At 48.5% G+C, this 16,365-nt stretch overlaps 1 protein-coding gene across 1 annotated transcript; it reads right to left on the reverse strand.

Moving 5' to 3' along the window:
- Positions 1 to 3,942: 3,942 nt before the first annotated feature.
- Positions 3,943 to 5,817, reverse strand: LOC136463518 (U-box domain-containing protein 26-like). Its single transcript, XM_066462506.1, has one exon. It carries the CDS (start codon positions 5,391 to 5,393, stop codon positions 4,155 to 4,157), a length of 1,239 nt encoding a protein of 412 aa, XP_066318603.1. The 5' UTR covers positions 5,394 to 5,817; the 3' UTR covers positions 3,943 to 4,154.
- Between the last annotated feature and the right edge of the window lie 10,548 nt (positions 5,818 to 16,365).

The raw sequence follows: 16,365 nt of genomic DNA on the forward strand, positions 1-16,365 counted from the left end.
GAAATGAACTAAACGACGGAGCAGCAGGAGGAGGAGACAGATAAAGTTGCGTGCAAAGACAGGGTAGTTACGCGCCTAGCTAGCAGGACGACGACTCGCAGTCGCACGCAGCACACACACCAGCAGGCACTACTACGTCTCCGTAGTACACAACCACTACCTCCTCCAGCGAGGGCAGGCAAGAAGGCGTGCAGCAACAGCAGCACCGAAAAGGGAGAAAAGACGCAGGCGTGGAGGAGGACCGGAGGATTGCAAGGCCAACAACGGCAACGTGGCGCGCACCACCACCAAACCACACACGGGCTAGCATGCTCTATTCCTTCCCATCAGTGTTCTCGAGCTGTTCAACAACAGTGGCCGAACAAATGCTACCGCGACAACCTCATCAGGGTCGTCTATGCTATGCCACTGCCCACTAGGAAGTGAGTACGTAGCAGTAGATCGAGCTATACTAGTGCAGTTGAAGGAATCACATGCCACTGCACTGCTCGTTTTGCTTTGACGAGCGAGGTGCAGGGAATTGAACAAGCAGTAGCCATCCCAATTTCCTTTTGCTGCGTAGGAGTACGACTAGATATGATAGGGGAGCTAGCGTCTTCTCTGCACAAATTCTGATGTGGATTCCCCCCTGCAACTACAATGCTCCTCCTCCTACAGATTACAGTAATCTGCCACTGACGAAAAAGAAAAGGGCACGTAGCCAAAAGCTCGCTCGGAATCGGAAAGGGCAGCAGCAGGTAGCAGGCAGCAGCGTAGGCATAGCACTCCACTGAGAAGGCCACGGATGGACACAGTACCGATTATATTCTCCGTCCCCAACCCAAAAGCACAGGGGGTGTTGGGCGCAGCAGCATCATTTTCCTCTTTCTGAAAGAAAGGTGCTGCCGCTGTGTTCTATGTTATCTTGCTCTGCTCATTCGTAATGATGATATATATATACAGCAAGTAGTAGATAGATAATAATGTAAGTAGCTGTCTGTCAGAAGATACCCCGGTCTCGGTATCCCGCTCCCGAACTCGATCCATCTGCCCACTTAATTAAACAACCAAATCCTTCTTCTCGTTTGGTCTGATGGGGCTCTCGCCTCACGCCTCTCGGTCTCCGTTGGTGGGGGCTCCAGACGACTAGTTTGGCGCTCCAGCTCCTCCTCACTTTGCATTCGGATATGCTATTATTTGGCCATTTCATACACTCCTAGCTGCTTAACTTTGCATGATCACAGCTCAAAAGCATGCATCTCACGAAACGAAACAGTTTGGCTAAAGCAAAGAATAATCATTTCCCTTTGCCTTCTGTCCGTTGCTCCTCGCGTCCTGGCAGCCCACGAGATCGTTGGCCCTGGCTCTCGTCGCTTGGCTTAGAGGATCTTCAGCAGCTATTCTATAATCAATACGCCAATACAACTCTCTTGATAAGGTGATAATGAAGTGACCTAAAATTTCTTTTAATTGTTGATAAAGATGTTAAAACTGAACGCCAATAATTTTCTCCGATACATGGAAAACGTACGTGCTATATTAGACATTTTTTTAAAAAATTATCTCTCTCTCTCTCTCTCCTCTTCTCCCGGTCCATAACATCGTCCCGCACCACGCCCCACCTCCATGCACTACTCCTCAACTCCCCGCCTCACTCCACTGTCTCTGGGCACTCCTACTCGCCTCACTGTCACTATCTCCACACACACTACCACCTTGCATCAATGTCCACCTGCAACGCGGCCAGCCTCCCGGCACTATCATCCTCCCCGCAGCGTCACTCAACCCAGCCCTCACCTCATCATCTCTGTCCCTAGCCCCTGTCGCATCGACCCTAGTGTCGGTGTAGAAAGTGACCAACACGTAAATATTTGTAGTTTTGTTGTACGTTGTGATCGGAGGTGGCCTAGCACTCAATGACACAGAGTTTATACTGGTTCAGGCAACGTGCCCTACATCCAGTTTGAGTCGGTCGGTGACTTTATTCCTAAGCTCAGGTGCTCAAAGTTTGCTGTTGGGTTACAAACGAAATGGAGAAAGGTATGGGGGCTTAGGTTCGCATCCCGCTGGAGCTTGGATGGGATGCTACCAACGGGCGCGGGCAGCATAAGCTTGGGGGCGCGTGAGCTCGGCATCTCTAGCCAACGGCAGGAGATTTCCAACTAGGTTTAGGTAGGCAGCATAGGAAGGATAAGCAGTAGTAAGAGTAGGCCCAATACTATTGGGAAGATACAACGACATGAGATAATAGATATTGTTGGACACCCTACTAACAACTACTACATCTGTCCCAAAAAGGATATAACTATAGATTTCGTGTTATTTAAAGTACTTCATGTTTGACCAAGTTTCTAATAAATAGTATTTACATTTATGACTCCAAATCAATTTTTTTATAAAAATACATTTTGGTAATTAATATAATGGTATTTAATTGATATTATAAATATTTATACTTTTTATCTATAATTAATCAGTCTTGATATATATTAAAACATGACACTGTTTTAGAACTGCATTCTTTTAGGACTGAGGGAGCATCTCACTAGCATCTCCATGATCCTTCTTGTGTCCCGCCCTGAGTCCGTGAAGGACATTAAAGGCAACCAGCGCCCTGAGTCCGTGAAGGACATTAGAGGCAACCAGCGCGGGATCGAACCCAGAGCCTTTCACTTTGGGCTTCACAGCGTTAACCAGTCTATTAGCAAGGAGAGTTTTCTGCAAGGGAGAAACCCTAAATCCTATCCAATAGCATCAAACAAAGAAAAAAATACATCATAATTAATCTCTCCTTGGTATTCTAAATCATGTTAAAAACAACTTGAATTTTGAGTGTGATTGTAGTAGTAGTAGTAGTAAAATTTAGACAAGCCAAAAGGATTTATAACTAGCTGGTGCCACCTGGTGCCAGCGAGCCTAACCAACGTAGATCGGACAGCGAGCCAGGCAGCAATGGAAGCGCGCCATCCACGGCGAGCACGCCGCTTTTCCCGTCAGTGCGACGCGATGCCAGATGCGGACGGACACACACACACTCCCTTCCCCGCCTCATCAGAATCTCCTTTGTTTGTTTTGTTTAATGGACTTAATCTTTCAAGCAACACCGTACCCCACGCGATTAGATTAGTGCTCCCTACTGTACGTCAAGCGGCAAGCATCGCCGTCATGTCCCGCACCGATCGTAGGGACCAATCTTGACTCCCTTAGTGCCATGGAGACGACCGAACCGAGGTGGGTGGTGATAATGGAGCTGCTGCGTGCACAGCACAGCAAGCCAAAGCAGTGCCGAGCGAGAGAGGTGCCGGGACACCAGGCAATGACGAAGGGTACCGGGCCGGGCCGTTAATACGGCTCCTTTATTTATGCTTTGCCCGGCTGCTCCCCCGCCAGCACAGTATTCTTTACGGAGGGGGGAGGAGAGAAGGAGAAGCAAACAACATAGCAGTCCGGTCAAGTCGTGCATGCCTGATGATGCCTGGCCGTATAATAATAATAAGGTGATCGATCGGGCGGGGCGGCTCAGCTCGGCTCACCAATCCGGTCAAAAGCGGGATGTGATAATTTCATGGCAACAACATTCCATTCTGCAGAAGCATGCTGCAGGACGGGGCAGCCCCACCTCTCACCGCGCCACCGGCCAAGCTCTGTGCCGCTGCCCAGCCCAGCTTTCAATGCCCGCGATCTCCCCAGCCCTCTCGCTGCTTCGCCTGTACTTTCACTGACCCAAAAACCCGCACGCGCGCCTGGGCCTGGGCCAAGTGCCAAAAACTAAAAAACAAACATTTTCTTTTGCCATCCGTCCGACGACCCAATTAGTTGGCCAAACAATACCCAGCGGAGGAAAACGAGCGAATGCCTTGGCTGCTTACAGTAGCTATTACTGCTACTGTTGATCGATCGAGAATCACGAATCCATCCTCCTCCCTCCTCCCTGCCTGCCAACATTACGTACGTACAAAACTGGAAACAATTTTAGAGAGAATTTCTCCGTCCTGGTCCCGGCATACATACACGCCGCCGGCGCCCCACGGACGCTGGGTTGCAAGCAAGGCCATACAAGCCGGCGGCAGCTTCTGCACTTGGCCTACCCCTGAGTGAAGTGAAGGATCTTTCCGCCTTGGGGAACAGATCGAAGAACACTAGGGGCCGGCAATCATGGCCAATTAATGATCACATCAGTAGTGTTGGAGGAAGTCGTCGGAGTTGGCGATGCAGTCGGTGTTCGGCCAGGCGGAGCGGAGCAGCTTCAGCAGGTGCTGCGCCTTGCGCTTGGCGCGCTCCGAGCACCCGCCCTGCACCAACATCAGCAGCTGGCTCATGGCGCCCGCCCGGACCGCCTCCACCTGCAGCGCCTCGCACCCGCCCACCACGGCCACCAGCGCGCCCGCCGCGTGTTCCGCCGCGCGCCCGGACATGGCGCGCACCAGCGCCGCCACGGCCGCGGCCCCGCCCCCGGCCCCCGCAACCACGGCGTCGCGCCCGCCCTCGGCGCGGCACAGGCGCTCCACGGCCGCCAGCGCGCGCTCGGGCTCCCCGGCGCCGCCCTCCGCCACGCGCCGCGCCAGCGCCGACGCGGCGCCCGCCGCCACGGCGCGCGGGCGGTTCTCCTTGGCCAGGCACAGCGCGAACAGGGCCCGGATCCCGACGCGCACGGCGCGGGCGTTGGCCTTCTCCTCCACCAGCTCCACCAGGCCGTCCATGACGCCCTCGGCGGCGCCCAGCACGGCGCGAGCCTCCGCGCCCGACGCCGACGCCGCGGCCTCCGCCACGGCGCCCGCGTTCACCCTCGCCTCCAGCGGGACGCCGGCGCCGGCGCCGCCGCCGAGGACCTTGCCGAGCCTGGCCACCCTCTCCTCCCTCCCGACCACCTCCGCGGCCTCCGCCTCCCCGAGGCCCACCAGCGCGAGCACCGCCATGGCCTCCGCCTCCAGCTCCTCGCTGCTAGCCGCCCCGGAGCCGAAGGCGGACTCCACAAGCGCGGCCCTGGTCTCGTGCGTGGCCATGACGAGCCTGTTCTTGTCGGACTCCCTGGCGAGCGCCCTGAGCCTCCGCAGCGCGGGGAGGCCCGGGCCCTGCGCGACGAGGGAGCGCACCAGGTCCGGGTCCGCGGGCTGCTTCGGCGTCGGGATGCGCTCCACGCCCATGGACCGGTGCGCCACGCACCACTCCTGGATGAGCCGGCGGAGGGTGTGGTTGGGGATGAGCGTGAAGTCCGCCAGCGGCGCGCGGGTGACCGGGCAGGTGGTGTTGCCAGTGGCCACCCACGACTCGATGCTGGCGCGGTCGTAGGTCTGCCCCGTCGACACCGTCACGGGGTCGCGCATCAGCTCCAGGGAGATGGGGCACCGGAAGTACCACGGCACCTGCAGCCCCGCCGTGTCCAGGCCCAGAGCCAGCGGCACGCTCCCCGGCATTACAACCAACCCCTCCCCCCGTACGTGCGCTGGTGCTGCGGCTGCTGCAGTCTGAGCAAGCGCGATTGGGATGGATCTTGGCCGAGAGAGCTAGGTAGCTAGCTCGCTCGCGCTGGAGATGGATGGAGACGTGGTGCGCGTGAGGGGGAGGAGAGAGACGAGAGGTGGTTGGCGAGTGGTGGGATGGGTGGAGAGGAGGCTGCTGACTGCAGGTGCGGTGAGGACTGAGAGTGGTGGAGGAAGGAGACCGGCCGATTCGATTCGATCTGGAGGACGACGAATGGCGCCGGGTATAAGTAGGCGGGAGGTGGCCAGCACGTGTGCGGGGTGGGGATCACTGCCGGAGCCGGGAGTGGGAATCCTTGGAGTACCATTACGGCATTGTCACTTCTACCGCGGCGGGAAGGGAGTCCGTGCCGGCACTCCCGGTCCGACGGCCGTGCGGTGCGGCTCCACCGGTCGGGACTCGGGACGGGCGCGGCTGCGACGTCCCTGCCGGTTGGCGGATGCCGATTGGGCGCAGTGCGGGCGCCAATGCGACGGCGTCTCTAACTTTAACCGGCTTGGCTGAGGCCGAGTCAGTCAAGCCCAATTGACTGGGCCGAGGCGACACACGCTTCCACCTGGTCCTGACACGGCGGGGGCCCACAGCGCAGCGGGCCAGACAAATCTGGGAATATTTGTTGAGATTATTACTCGCTGACGACGACGCTCTAGCGCTGTGCTGCGCAGCTCAGGCGATGATGACGATGGAGCAAAAACTTGAAGGCTTGTTGCCATCCCCTGCAGGCTCTGCCCTAGTATTTTGGGGTGTTTGAATCCAGTGACTAAAATTTAGGATGTGTCACATATGGGTATCGTATGTGGTGTTTGGATACTAATAAAAAATAAATTATAGAATTCGTCAGCACTCCACGAGACGAATTTATTAAGACTAATTAATCCGCTATTAACACATGTTACTGTAGCACCATATTGTTAAATCATGGGCTAATTAGGTGTAAAAGATTCATATCGCAAATTATACAATTAATTTTGTAATCAGTCTATATTTAATACTCTATGCATGTGTCAAACATCTAATAAAACAACGACTACAGTTTACAGTTTAGGAAAAGGAACTAAACACCCCTTATTACCTCGCTTCTCACAGGCAATAATATATATATACAGAGACACACACACCAACCCACACGGGCGTACGCAACGCGATCTGCGGCCAGCCAGGGCAATAGTTTTTCCCAGCTGCGCATGCACGCGGAGATGACGCAAGCTGGGATCGATCGAGTCGATCGATCGGGGTCTCTGCCCACCAGCTACGTAACACGGCACACATGCATGGTCACATGCGCCTTAGTCCGAATTTTTCATATTTTAGTTATTTTTAAAAAAAAATCACAAATATGATCCTAGAGATATGATTTTTAAAATCTGGACCCTTACACTGCTCGGCGTCATTGTTGTTGGCGGCGAGGTCGGGGCCACGTTGGCGCCATGGATGCTGACATAGCAGTCAGCTCGGCACCATGGATCTTGACGCCGAGCTCGGCACCAACAATCCTGGTGTCAAGCCCTCTCTTACGTATGAGCCCGATGTGGCAGCAGCTAGGCATCGCAACTATAATATCGAGAGCAGGATACCTCACGAGTTCAGTGTCGATACGCTTGTGCACACATGGAGCCTCCGCTTCGTGCCTTTCCGGGACCCTGGATAGTGGCCTCCATATGATTGGCCAAAGTATATTGCGGATACAGCTTATCGTTGGAACAAGCGTGGATCAAGAAAGATGACGAGGCACAGGACGGTTATGGATTAGATACCCGGAAGAACGAGGCGTGGGAGAGGAACCTCATTTCTTACTGACCCCGAGCAGTATGAGCACGGCAAGTGTGGTAGACTGGGTCATAATTTACGTACTTGCCATTGGCAGATTAGTGAGGTGCGACTATTGGTTGTTTTCATTCTTTCATATTTGTCGTATTTATTTAATTAATTATGCATGTCTCAATTTATGCATGTAATTGTGTCAATCACTTGTACATTTCTAAGTTCATGTTGCATTGTATATTGAATTTCTATTGAATTGACTTTTTTTTATAGGATGGCGCAATTCCACCTGTTCGACCCGACGTACGAGGTGACTCACCGAGGACGTCTCATAGCGGAGGGGCATGTAATAATTTATACGTTTTGTTCAAATTTTTGTGAGCGTACATATGTTCGTGAAGTAACGGGAGACTATGTTTTATTCCATGTAGGACCTTCCGCTCCTTCGTCCTAGAACCCACAATGGGTTCTTGGACATGCAGTACAACAACAGGTACACTCCTTTCCTGCAAAGAGCTGATCTGGATGTCATCTCTTTTCAGGTTCGTCGTGGGTTACCCAAGTTCAACTCAGCGGTCATAACCGCGTTGGTTGAAATGTATTATCTTCAATCATTGCCTCCATTCATGGCCATTTGTTCATGCGTTTGCCTTTTTGACATGTAATCTTGCTTTATCTAAAATGTAGGTGGCGGCCGAAGACTCACAGCTTTCACTTATCTTTCGGTGAGATGACGGTCACGCTCCAGGACTGTCAGAAGATGCTAGGCCTGAGGATTCACGACAACGCAGTCACTGGACAGTGCAGGTCTGAAGGCTAGAGAGCACGAGTAGATGCCTTTCTTGGACGTGAGGTTGGCGAGCAAGGGGCTCGTACTTCTGGAGTTCTAATCTCCTGGCTCCGGCAAGAGTTCGCACAGTGCCCCGAGGTGACAGATGAGGTGACATTTGGGTACTACTACAGGGCGTGGATCCTACACCTGTTTGCCTGCGTTCTCTTCCCCGATGCCACGGGTGACACTGCGTCATGGATGTGGATCCACTGCCTCAGTGACTGGGACCAAGCGGGTCAGTGCGGCTAGGGCTCTATAGTCTTGGGTTTTCTTTACTGGTAGCTTTGCGAGGGGTGTCATCGGACTTCGTCCATAGCATCACTTGGTGAATGTGTGTACCTGCTTCAGTTGTGGATGTGGGCTTGTCTACCAGTTGGTCGTCCCAAGGTTCTAGCTCCTCGTGAGTGGTTCCTAGGTCAACCTCCACGTCGGCAGCCGACGTGGGCGTACCTTTGGGACCAGGTTAGGGTTCCGCACACGAGGTTACAGCGGATGTACATTGAGTTCTCGAACAAGCTAGAGACGCTCACGGCGTCTAGTGTAAGTAAATTTTATTTCCCATGCAGGTTTGAAATGGTTTAGTATACCATATAACATCTTGTTTGGACATGTTGCAGGTGTCGTGAGAGCCGTACGATGGAGAGGGGGCACTTCCTTTTTATTTGAGCAACATGTGTAGATGCGATGACGACTTCTATAGGATGAGGTGCCCTCTAATCTGTTTCTATGTTGTCGAGTTCCACCTGCCAGATAGAGTTGCACGCCAATTTAGAGTGAGACAGCTTTGGCCAACGGCTCCGTTCTCGACTGGCGTTGACTTACACAAGTAAGTGTTTTACTATTTCAAATGTTTCATGATGGTCCATTTCCATTAATATGGTGACATGTACATGGATTCAAGTAACGATGACATACGTGCAGGTTGGATCATCAGAAGAACAAAAAGATTTTTGACTGGGAGAAGCACCACCAGTACTACATTGATCAATGGGAGCAGATGCACGACAACGTGGATGAGAACAACGAGCCGCACATGAATCGTGAGTTCAGGAGATACCAAGCTTGGTACCAATGTGCGACACGTTGTAGGCTGAGGCTACAATGGACAGAAGATGACTACGCCGACATCGAGTCCTCCGACGATGAAGACACGGCGTGCGACCAATCTACTCGTGCAGGAAGGTAGGTGGAGGCAGGACCAATCTTGAACAGAGTGGTAAGTCAATTGCCTTATTTTTCTATGTTAAGTTACATACCAATACATTATGCGTTAGAGGTATCTATTTTAGTTAGTGCCACCTTCGAGTCATAGCATCCTTATAATACGTTAGATTCTTGTACAAAAGAAAATAAAACATGTTGCTATCTCTTCAGAAGTATTATTACTGAGAACTTTGTTGCAGGGCGATACCATCAAATGCTCCGTTGAAGACATTGAGCGCTTTCGTCCGAGAGTCAGGGACGATGACACGCGTAGCTTCCTAGAAGTAAGATTCAAAATATTCTTTCAAATATATTATTAATACATTAGATTCTTTCAGTTAACATAATTTTATACAACAGAGGCTGTCATGTCGACTATGTCGTGCGACTGCTCATTGTGGTTACAGGACAGACACGACGTAAGACGTGTACGTTCCTTCCATAGGCAGAGGAGGCTTAGGTTCCTCTAGCCATGCACCTACAGGGGACGAGGACGACGATGACATGGACCAGAGGCACGAAGAGCTTGGCCCCTCTCAGCTCTAGGATGCTCCCTCGACTCAGCCTACACAGCCTCCAGGCACTAGGCGACGCCGTCCACCTAACCCTTACACTCCAGGTACCAGCGCTCTTGGTCACAAGGGTAAGGGTAAGACTAGAAGACAGTGAGGGTTTGCGGTAGATGTTAGTATGTACTATTATAGATTTTGTAGTCTCTTTCCTATAACTATTTGGAACTGTATGGACATTGTGGACTATTTAGACTATGCAGGACATGTTATGTTGATTGTGATGATCGATGTGGTTGTATTGTGCTCTTTGGAAGATTAAATGTTTGGATTATATAATTATGTCTCTATTTGTAACTGTGGATGCTCCTGAAACAAGAGAAACTCTTGCGATTTTTTTCGTGAATCATTAATTATACTACACTGCTAAAAAGGAACAAATGTAGTACACAGATTAAATATAAATTCATTAGAACGTGTATAGTCTAATTCATTAGACTAAGAAGTATGATGACAACAGCGATTTATCACTTCACTTACCTAGTACACCTATAGGATGGTGTCTCCAGAGGTCGACCGACTCCTGGGGTCGCCAGCACCCCTACAGGCTTGTCTTGGGCCCAACCTTGACCAAGTGCTTCTTACCGCCTCTCCAACGTCCGTGGCATGTGTATTCTAGAAGAATTGTACAGAGTGTAAGGAAAATAGACCCTAGGCCCATTTACTTTAGATTTTGGTGTTTGATGACCAACACAACCAAATTGGACTAATGAATTTGCAAGTGATTTTTTTGTAGTTTAATAGGATGCAAGACGTGACTTGGACAAAGGCGACGTGATGATCCGATGATCAACACCTTAAGCAAGACCTTAGGAGCACAAGAGAAGACCCAAGATATCAAGTAAAGTCCAAGCACGAATATAGGAACCAAGCCGCGCCAAGATCACGAAGAAACGAGCTCACAGAAGCGATCGGACATTGTACCAGACGCTAGAGGAAAGCGACCAGACGCTCCATTCAGGAGGCTCGGCAATAGCAGCAGCGACTGGACGCTGGACCAGATGCTGACGAAAAGCGACCAGACGCTCTGATCAGAGGCTCGGCAATAGCAGCAGCGACCGGACGCTGGACCGGACGCTCGTGGCAAACCGACCGGACGCAGGACAGCAGCATCCGATCGAGTATAGAGAGGTTCCAGAGCGGCGAACTTGTGATCGGACGCGTCCGGTGGCAAGTGACCGGACGTTGGCAGCGTTCAATCAGTTGTTCACGGCTCCAATGGTTGGGACGACCGGACGCGTCCGATCAGGACGACTCCAGCGTTCGATCAATATTAGAAAAGCGAGATTTCATCCCCAACGGCTACTTTCTCAATGGGGCTTATAAATACAACCCCCAACCGGCCATTTGGTAAGTGTGGAGCTAAGAAAACATATCAAGGGTGTTGATACACCATTTTAGTGATCTCCACTTGCATAGTGCTTAGTGTTTTATTAGGTGATTAGCGTAGGTCCTTTGCAAAGTGCTTAGGTTGATTAGACCATCGCTTATGCGCTTGTTCTAGGTTTAGGCCTAGTTTTTAGTGAGGTTTGCATACCTCTTACCACTCGTGCTTGCGAGCACCATTGGTGTACATCGGAGGGGCTTGTAGTCTTGCGAGATCACACCAACCGAGTTTGTGGTGTGGACGCCACCATGTACCGGAGGGAACAAGGCCCACGGCGTTTCAGCTAGAAGCTTGATAGTGAAGACGGCGGAGAGCATCTGGGAGAGGCTTGCCGGAAGGCACGTCGGAGACCCACTTGCGCGTGGGAAAGGCCCGAGGCTATCTAAGGAGTTACCCGACCGGGAGCTTGGCCCTTGCGAGGGATTCCTTGCGAGGGGCTCCAACATGGACTATGGGAAGCTTGCGCGCTTCTCGATACCTCGATAAAAATACCGAAGTCGTCGACGGGAGTTTACATATCTCTATCTTGCTCTTTAGCTTCCGCATTTGCATTGATTGTATTACTCCTTCTGCAGTAGAGATATCAACACACTAGTAAAACCGTAGTTGCATATTTAGATAGTTTATCTTTTGTATAGGTTTTGCTAGGGTTAGAAAAAATAGGCCATAGTTTAGGAGTTAGATTTTTAAGTTGCCTAATTCACCCCCCCTCCTCTTAGGCGTCACGGTCCCTTTCAATTGGTATAAGAGCAGGTTGGCTCAATTTGGACCTGTGACTTAACTGTAGTTGAGCCGACGCTATTTAGAGTGGTTGGGATGGATACCTCTAGGCCTCCGCACTTTGACGGCACTAACTTCCCCTATTATAGAGCTAGAATGGCTTGCTACCTTGAGACGGTTGATTTGGGAGTTTGGAGAGTCACTCGTGATAGGATGAAACTCATTAAGAATCCTGATAAACCCATGAAGAGTGATGAAAAGGAAATTCATTTCAATGCTAGAGCAAAAAATTGCTTGTTTGAATCATTTAGCATGGATGTGTTTAACCAAGTGTTCACTTTAAATATGGCACATGAAATATGGTTAAAACTCCAAGAACTCCATGGCGGCACATCTAATGTCTATGAGGAAAAAACATTGTCTAGCTAAACAAAATTATTATTCCTTTACAATGAAAGATGATGAGCTTGTTCGTAATATGTATTCTCGTTTGAATCTAATTATCAATGAGCTCTATTCAATAGGACTAACAAAGCTAGATGATGCGGACATCATGAGGAAGATCATCTTCGTGCTACCACAAAAGAAGTATGCAAGCATCATCACCATCTTTCACAACATAGAGGACTTGAGCACCATGACCCTAGCCCTAGTAATGAGGACATCGCCAAGATGGAGTCGAGGACGACTCCAATTCGAGAAGGGGAGGATGATGAGGACATCGCCACGCTGGACACACCGGCGCCATGGTCTTCCCCAAGTTCCAATTCGTTCCCAACTCAGCTGCCACGTCGCCCTCGGATTCAGCAGACACGTCGTCATTGTTTCGGTCATAACTTCCTCATACAACATCGAAATGGGTCGTTCTTGGATGCGTTGGAAAGGGGACGACGATGCCGTCGTTTTGGATCTGGTCCTAGCTCCAGAAGGTCCGTGGATCATTCTGTGTGACCACGGCAAGGTGTTGCATCACCTATTTGGGTCAACTTGGCCATGTATCGTGTCGGGCCTTAAGCCCAAGTTGTGGGCGCCCAACCCCTGGCCGTCCCCAACCCTAGGTCGAGTCTTAGACTATAAACACAGCCGCCGCTGCTGCTACATAATTGGGTTTTGTTTAGAGTTTAGTTTTCCATCGAGAAACTGAATCGTTCATTGTAACTGTGGTGACAAATCCTTTTACAGTGATCCAGGGCCTCCGTTCTTGATCTCCTCCACTGTGTCGATTAGTCCTTTGGAATCGAGTTCTTGAATCCTCTATTGATATCCGCGTCATTCATATTTGCAATTTCAGATTGCTTGTTTTACCTTCTTGCTTATGCTCTTCGATTCGCTTGCAGGAAAAGCCTTCTTGGCGAGGTCAATCAAGTTATGCTTGGTTGATAACCAACGGAGCAGTGGTGTAATGGTTGCAGGGTTCGAATCATGTCTGATTTGAAGCCGGATCGCCAACGTCGAGATCTCCACAAATCGAACTTACCGGCTACCTCTCGGAAGATCGGGCCTGTACTCATCACCTAGTCATTGACAAGATTGTTGCATTTGAAATGTCACGAAAGATGGGTCAAGAAGAAGCCTCTTCATTAAGCAAAGGCAAAGCTCTCGCTTATCGCGAGAAAAAGAAGATGAAAGGCAAGCAAGTTGAGACAAGCTCAAGCTCAAGCTCCTCAAGTGAAGATAAAGAAGAAGATGAGGATAAGGATGATGATGAAGATTCAAGTGATGATCAGTCTTCCTCCTCCACCTCCGACCTTGATGAAGAATCAATCAAACTAATCAACAAGGTGGAGAAGATGATCCAAAAGCTCAATATCAAGGGTGTGCCCATCCAAATCCAAGATCTTATTTTCACCAATCAAAGAAATGAGGAAAGAAAGAGAGGAAGCTATAGATGTGGCGAGTTGGGGCACTTTATGGAAGTTTGTCCAAATAAGCCCACACCCAAGACAAAGAAGAAGCCATGTAAGAACCAAGCCCTCACATCAATAAAGACATGGGATGATTCTTCAAATGAAGAAGAACACCATCACAAGAGGCGAGGGCACAAGCACTCATCATCAAGCTCTTCTCATGTGTGTCTTATGGCACGAGGTAACGAAAGCTCATCCTCTAGTGAGAGTGATAGTGATGATGAAATGCCTTCTTATGAAAAAATTGTGCAACAAAATCTTAATTATGCTAAAGTTTGCACTAGTCAACAAAAGAAGCTTAGAAAAATAAAAGAAAAGCTAGATAGTTCACAAGAAGCATACAAAACTTTGCTTGAAAAATATAAGAACTTTGCTAATATAAATGTTGAACTATCTACTAAAATTGAGCGACTTGAGGCTAGTGCAACAACAAATGCATGCACAATCAATGATGAGCAACTTGTAAAGAAAAATGAAAAATTAAAAGAAAAGTTAGCTAGCTCACAAGATGCTTATAAAGTTTGCTTGCTAAAATGGAAACCATGTGCAAACATTGCGATGAGCTAACTAATAAAGTTGCTAATCTTGAAGCCGTTAGTACAATCCCCACCAAGGCATCTAAAAAGAAAAGCTCTACATTTAACATGTCTAAAAAGGATGCCTCTACTTCTTGTAATGATTTATGTTTAGACTCATCTTTGTGCAACCAAGTTTGTATTGAGAAAGTTATTGTAGATACATGCACACAAGAGGTTGCAAAAAAGAATGAGCAACTAAAGCAAGAAGTAGCTCGGCTCTCCAAGGATTTGACTCAAGTGAAAGGCAAGGCGAAGCAAGCCTAACTTCATCAAGATAACACCATCAAGGGAGTGAAGAAGCTTGATGAAGGACAAACCATGGTTTGTTATATGTGCCACAAGGAAGGTCACAAGTCCTATGAGTGCAAGGTGAAGAATGGGGGAGGAGCAAAGAAGAAAGAGAGGAAGCAAAGAAGCAAGCTCTCCAACACCTACACCAATAAGGTGGACAAGAAGGCCTCCACACCATACTTGTTAAAGAAGAAGAAAAATGACAAGGTGGTGGCCATCAAGGTGAACAAGCAAGCCAACAATAGGGTCAAACGCTTTTGGGTGCCAAAGGAAATCATATCCAACATGAAGAGCACCAAGAAGGTTTGGATCCTAAAAGGGAAGTGAGAAGTCCAATGGACTTCGGGGAATTTGGAGACTTGGCAAAGTATGGATGCATTTCATGGGGTGCATCATGATGGACAAAATCATTACCAAGTGGGTTGGTGAATACTATGGACCCAAATTCCCCTCCTCATGTTAGGTAACTAGATTCAATTTTCTTCAAATGGTATTAGATTTAAATTTTCCTACAATTGGCATCTTTTAGCATCTAGTTACTCTTCATGCCTAGGTTTGTATTTGCATACTTATATCTTTTGTCATGCATACACTAGGTATATCATATGGTAGGCTTGCTCGGTTTCATTCTTAACCCTTGGAGCAAACCTACATAGTTTAATTTGTTTAGGAGCACGACACATAGCTTGTTTCACAATTGTTCATCCAATATGTGCCAAAGTCCAAATTGTAGATAACTTCTCCCGAATATCATCTTCGAAAATGATTCTCACATTCATGAGATATCATCTTTCAAGTGGTATTTTTTATTCTAAAATCAATGTGCGTGTTTTCTACAAGTATTCTATACTTGTGTGCAAAAATTTAGGGAGAGGCTACTCTATAAATTGGATGCTTTGAGACTAACATCTTTTCAAGCTTATCATGTATGTAGTAGTCTCATTGCAAGGAAAATGGAGTCCCCGGAGTTAAGCATCATACTTTAAATATCCACCACCGATTACAAGTGGTAGAAATCAAATTGGTTTCCACATGTGGTATTTCTAAACCGATATCATCATGTTGATTTCATTTTGATATTTATATGCTTTCTCCATGCATTATATAGATTAAATTCCCTTGAGCAAAAAAATTACCAATTGTACATATGCTTTGTCTTCTACCATATGTATGTATATATTTAGCGAGAGCTTAATCTATATAATGTGATAGTCAAATTTTGTGATCTACTACACTCTACACTCAAAGGATCATAAAGTTTGACCCTTCCTTGTGCTACTAATGTCTTCCTTTTCAGTGTTTGATTCCAAAAGGGCATAATTTAGAGGACCAAAAGCAAGCATTAATAAGTAGGACCAAAAGCTAGATCATTTTCAAGTGGTAATGGTCTACAAGTGGTGTCTATAAGTGATGATGGTCCGAGAAAGAGAGGATAGTGGATTATGGATTAGCCTATGTAATAGGAAGAATTTATAGGAAACAAGGCTTAAATCCATAATACCACATGGGGACATTTGCAAGGGCAAGATAAGTTTTTATGTAGTCTTACAAGTAGTATCTTTTAACATCATATAATCTTGCCCCTTGCATTGCATCCTAGCAAGTAGGTAGTTTTTTTAATTTCAAAATTCTATTATTTGCTTGCTTTGGTCGTGTT

Source organism: Miscanthus floridulus, chromosome 7, assembly GCF_019320115.1.
Source record: "Miscanthus floridulus cultivar M001 chromosome 7, ASM1932011v1, whole genome shotgun sequence".
NCBI classification, from domain to species: domain Eukaryota; kingdom Viridiplantae; phylum Streptophyta; class Magnoliopsida; order Poales; family Poaceae; genus Miscanthus; species Miscanthus floridulus.

Bases quoted from the DNA above. Each gene is read 5' to 3' on its own strand.
- LOC136463518 (XM_066462506.1), bottom strand. From the start codon at position 5,393: ATGCCGGGGAGCGTGCCGCTGGCTCTGGGCCTGGACACGGCGGGGCTG.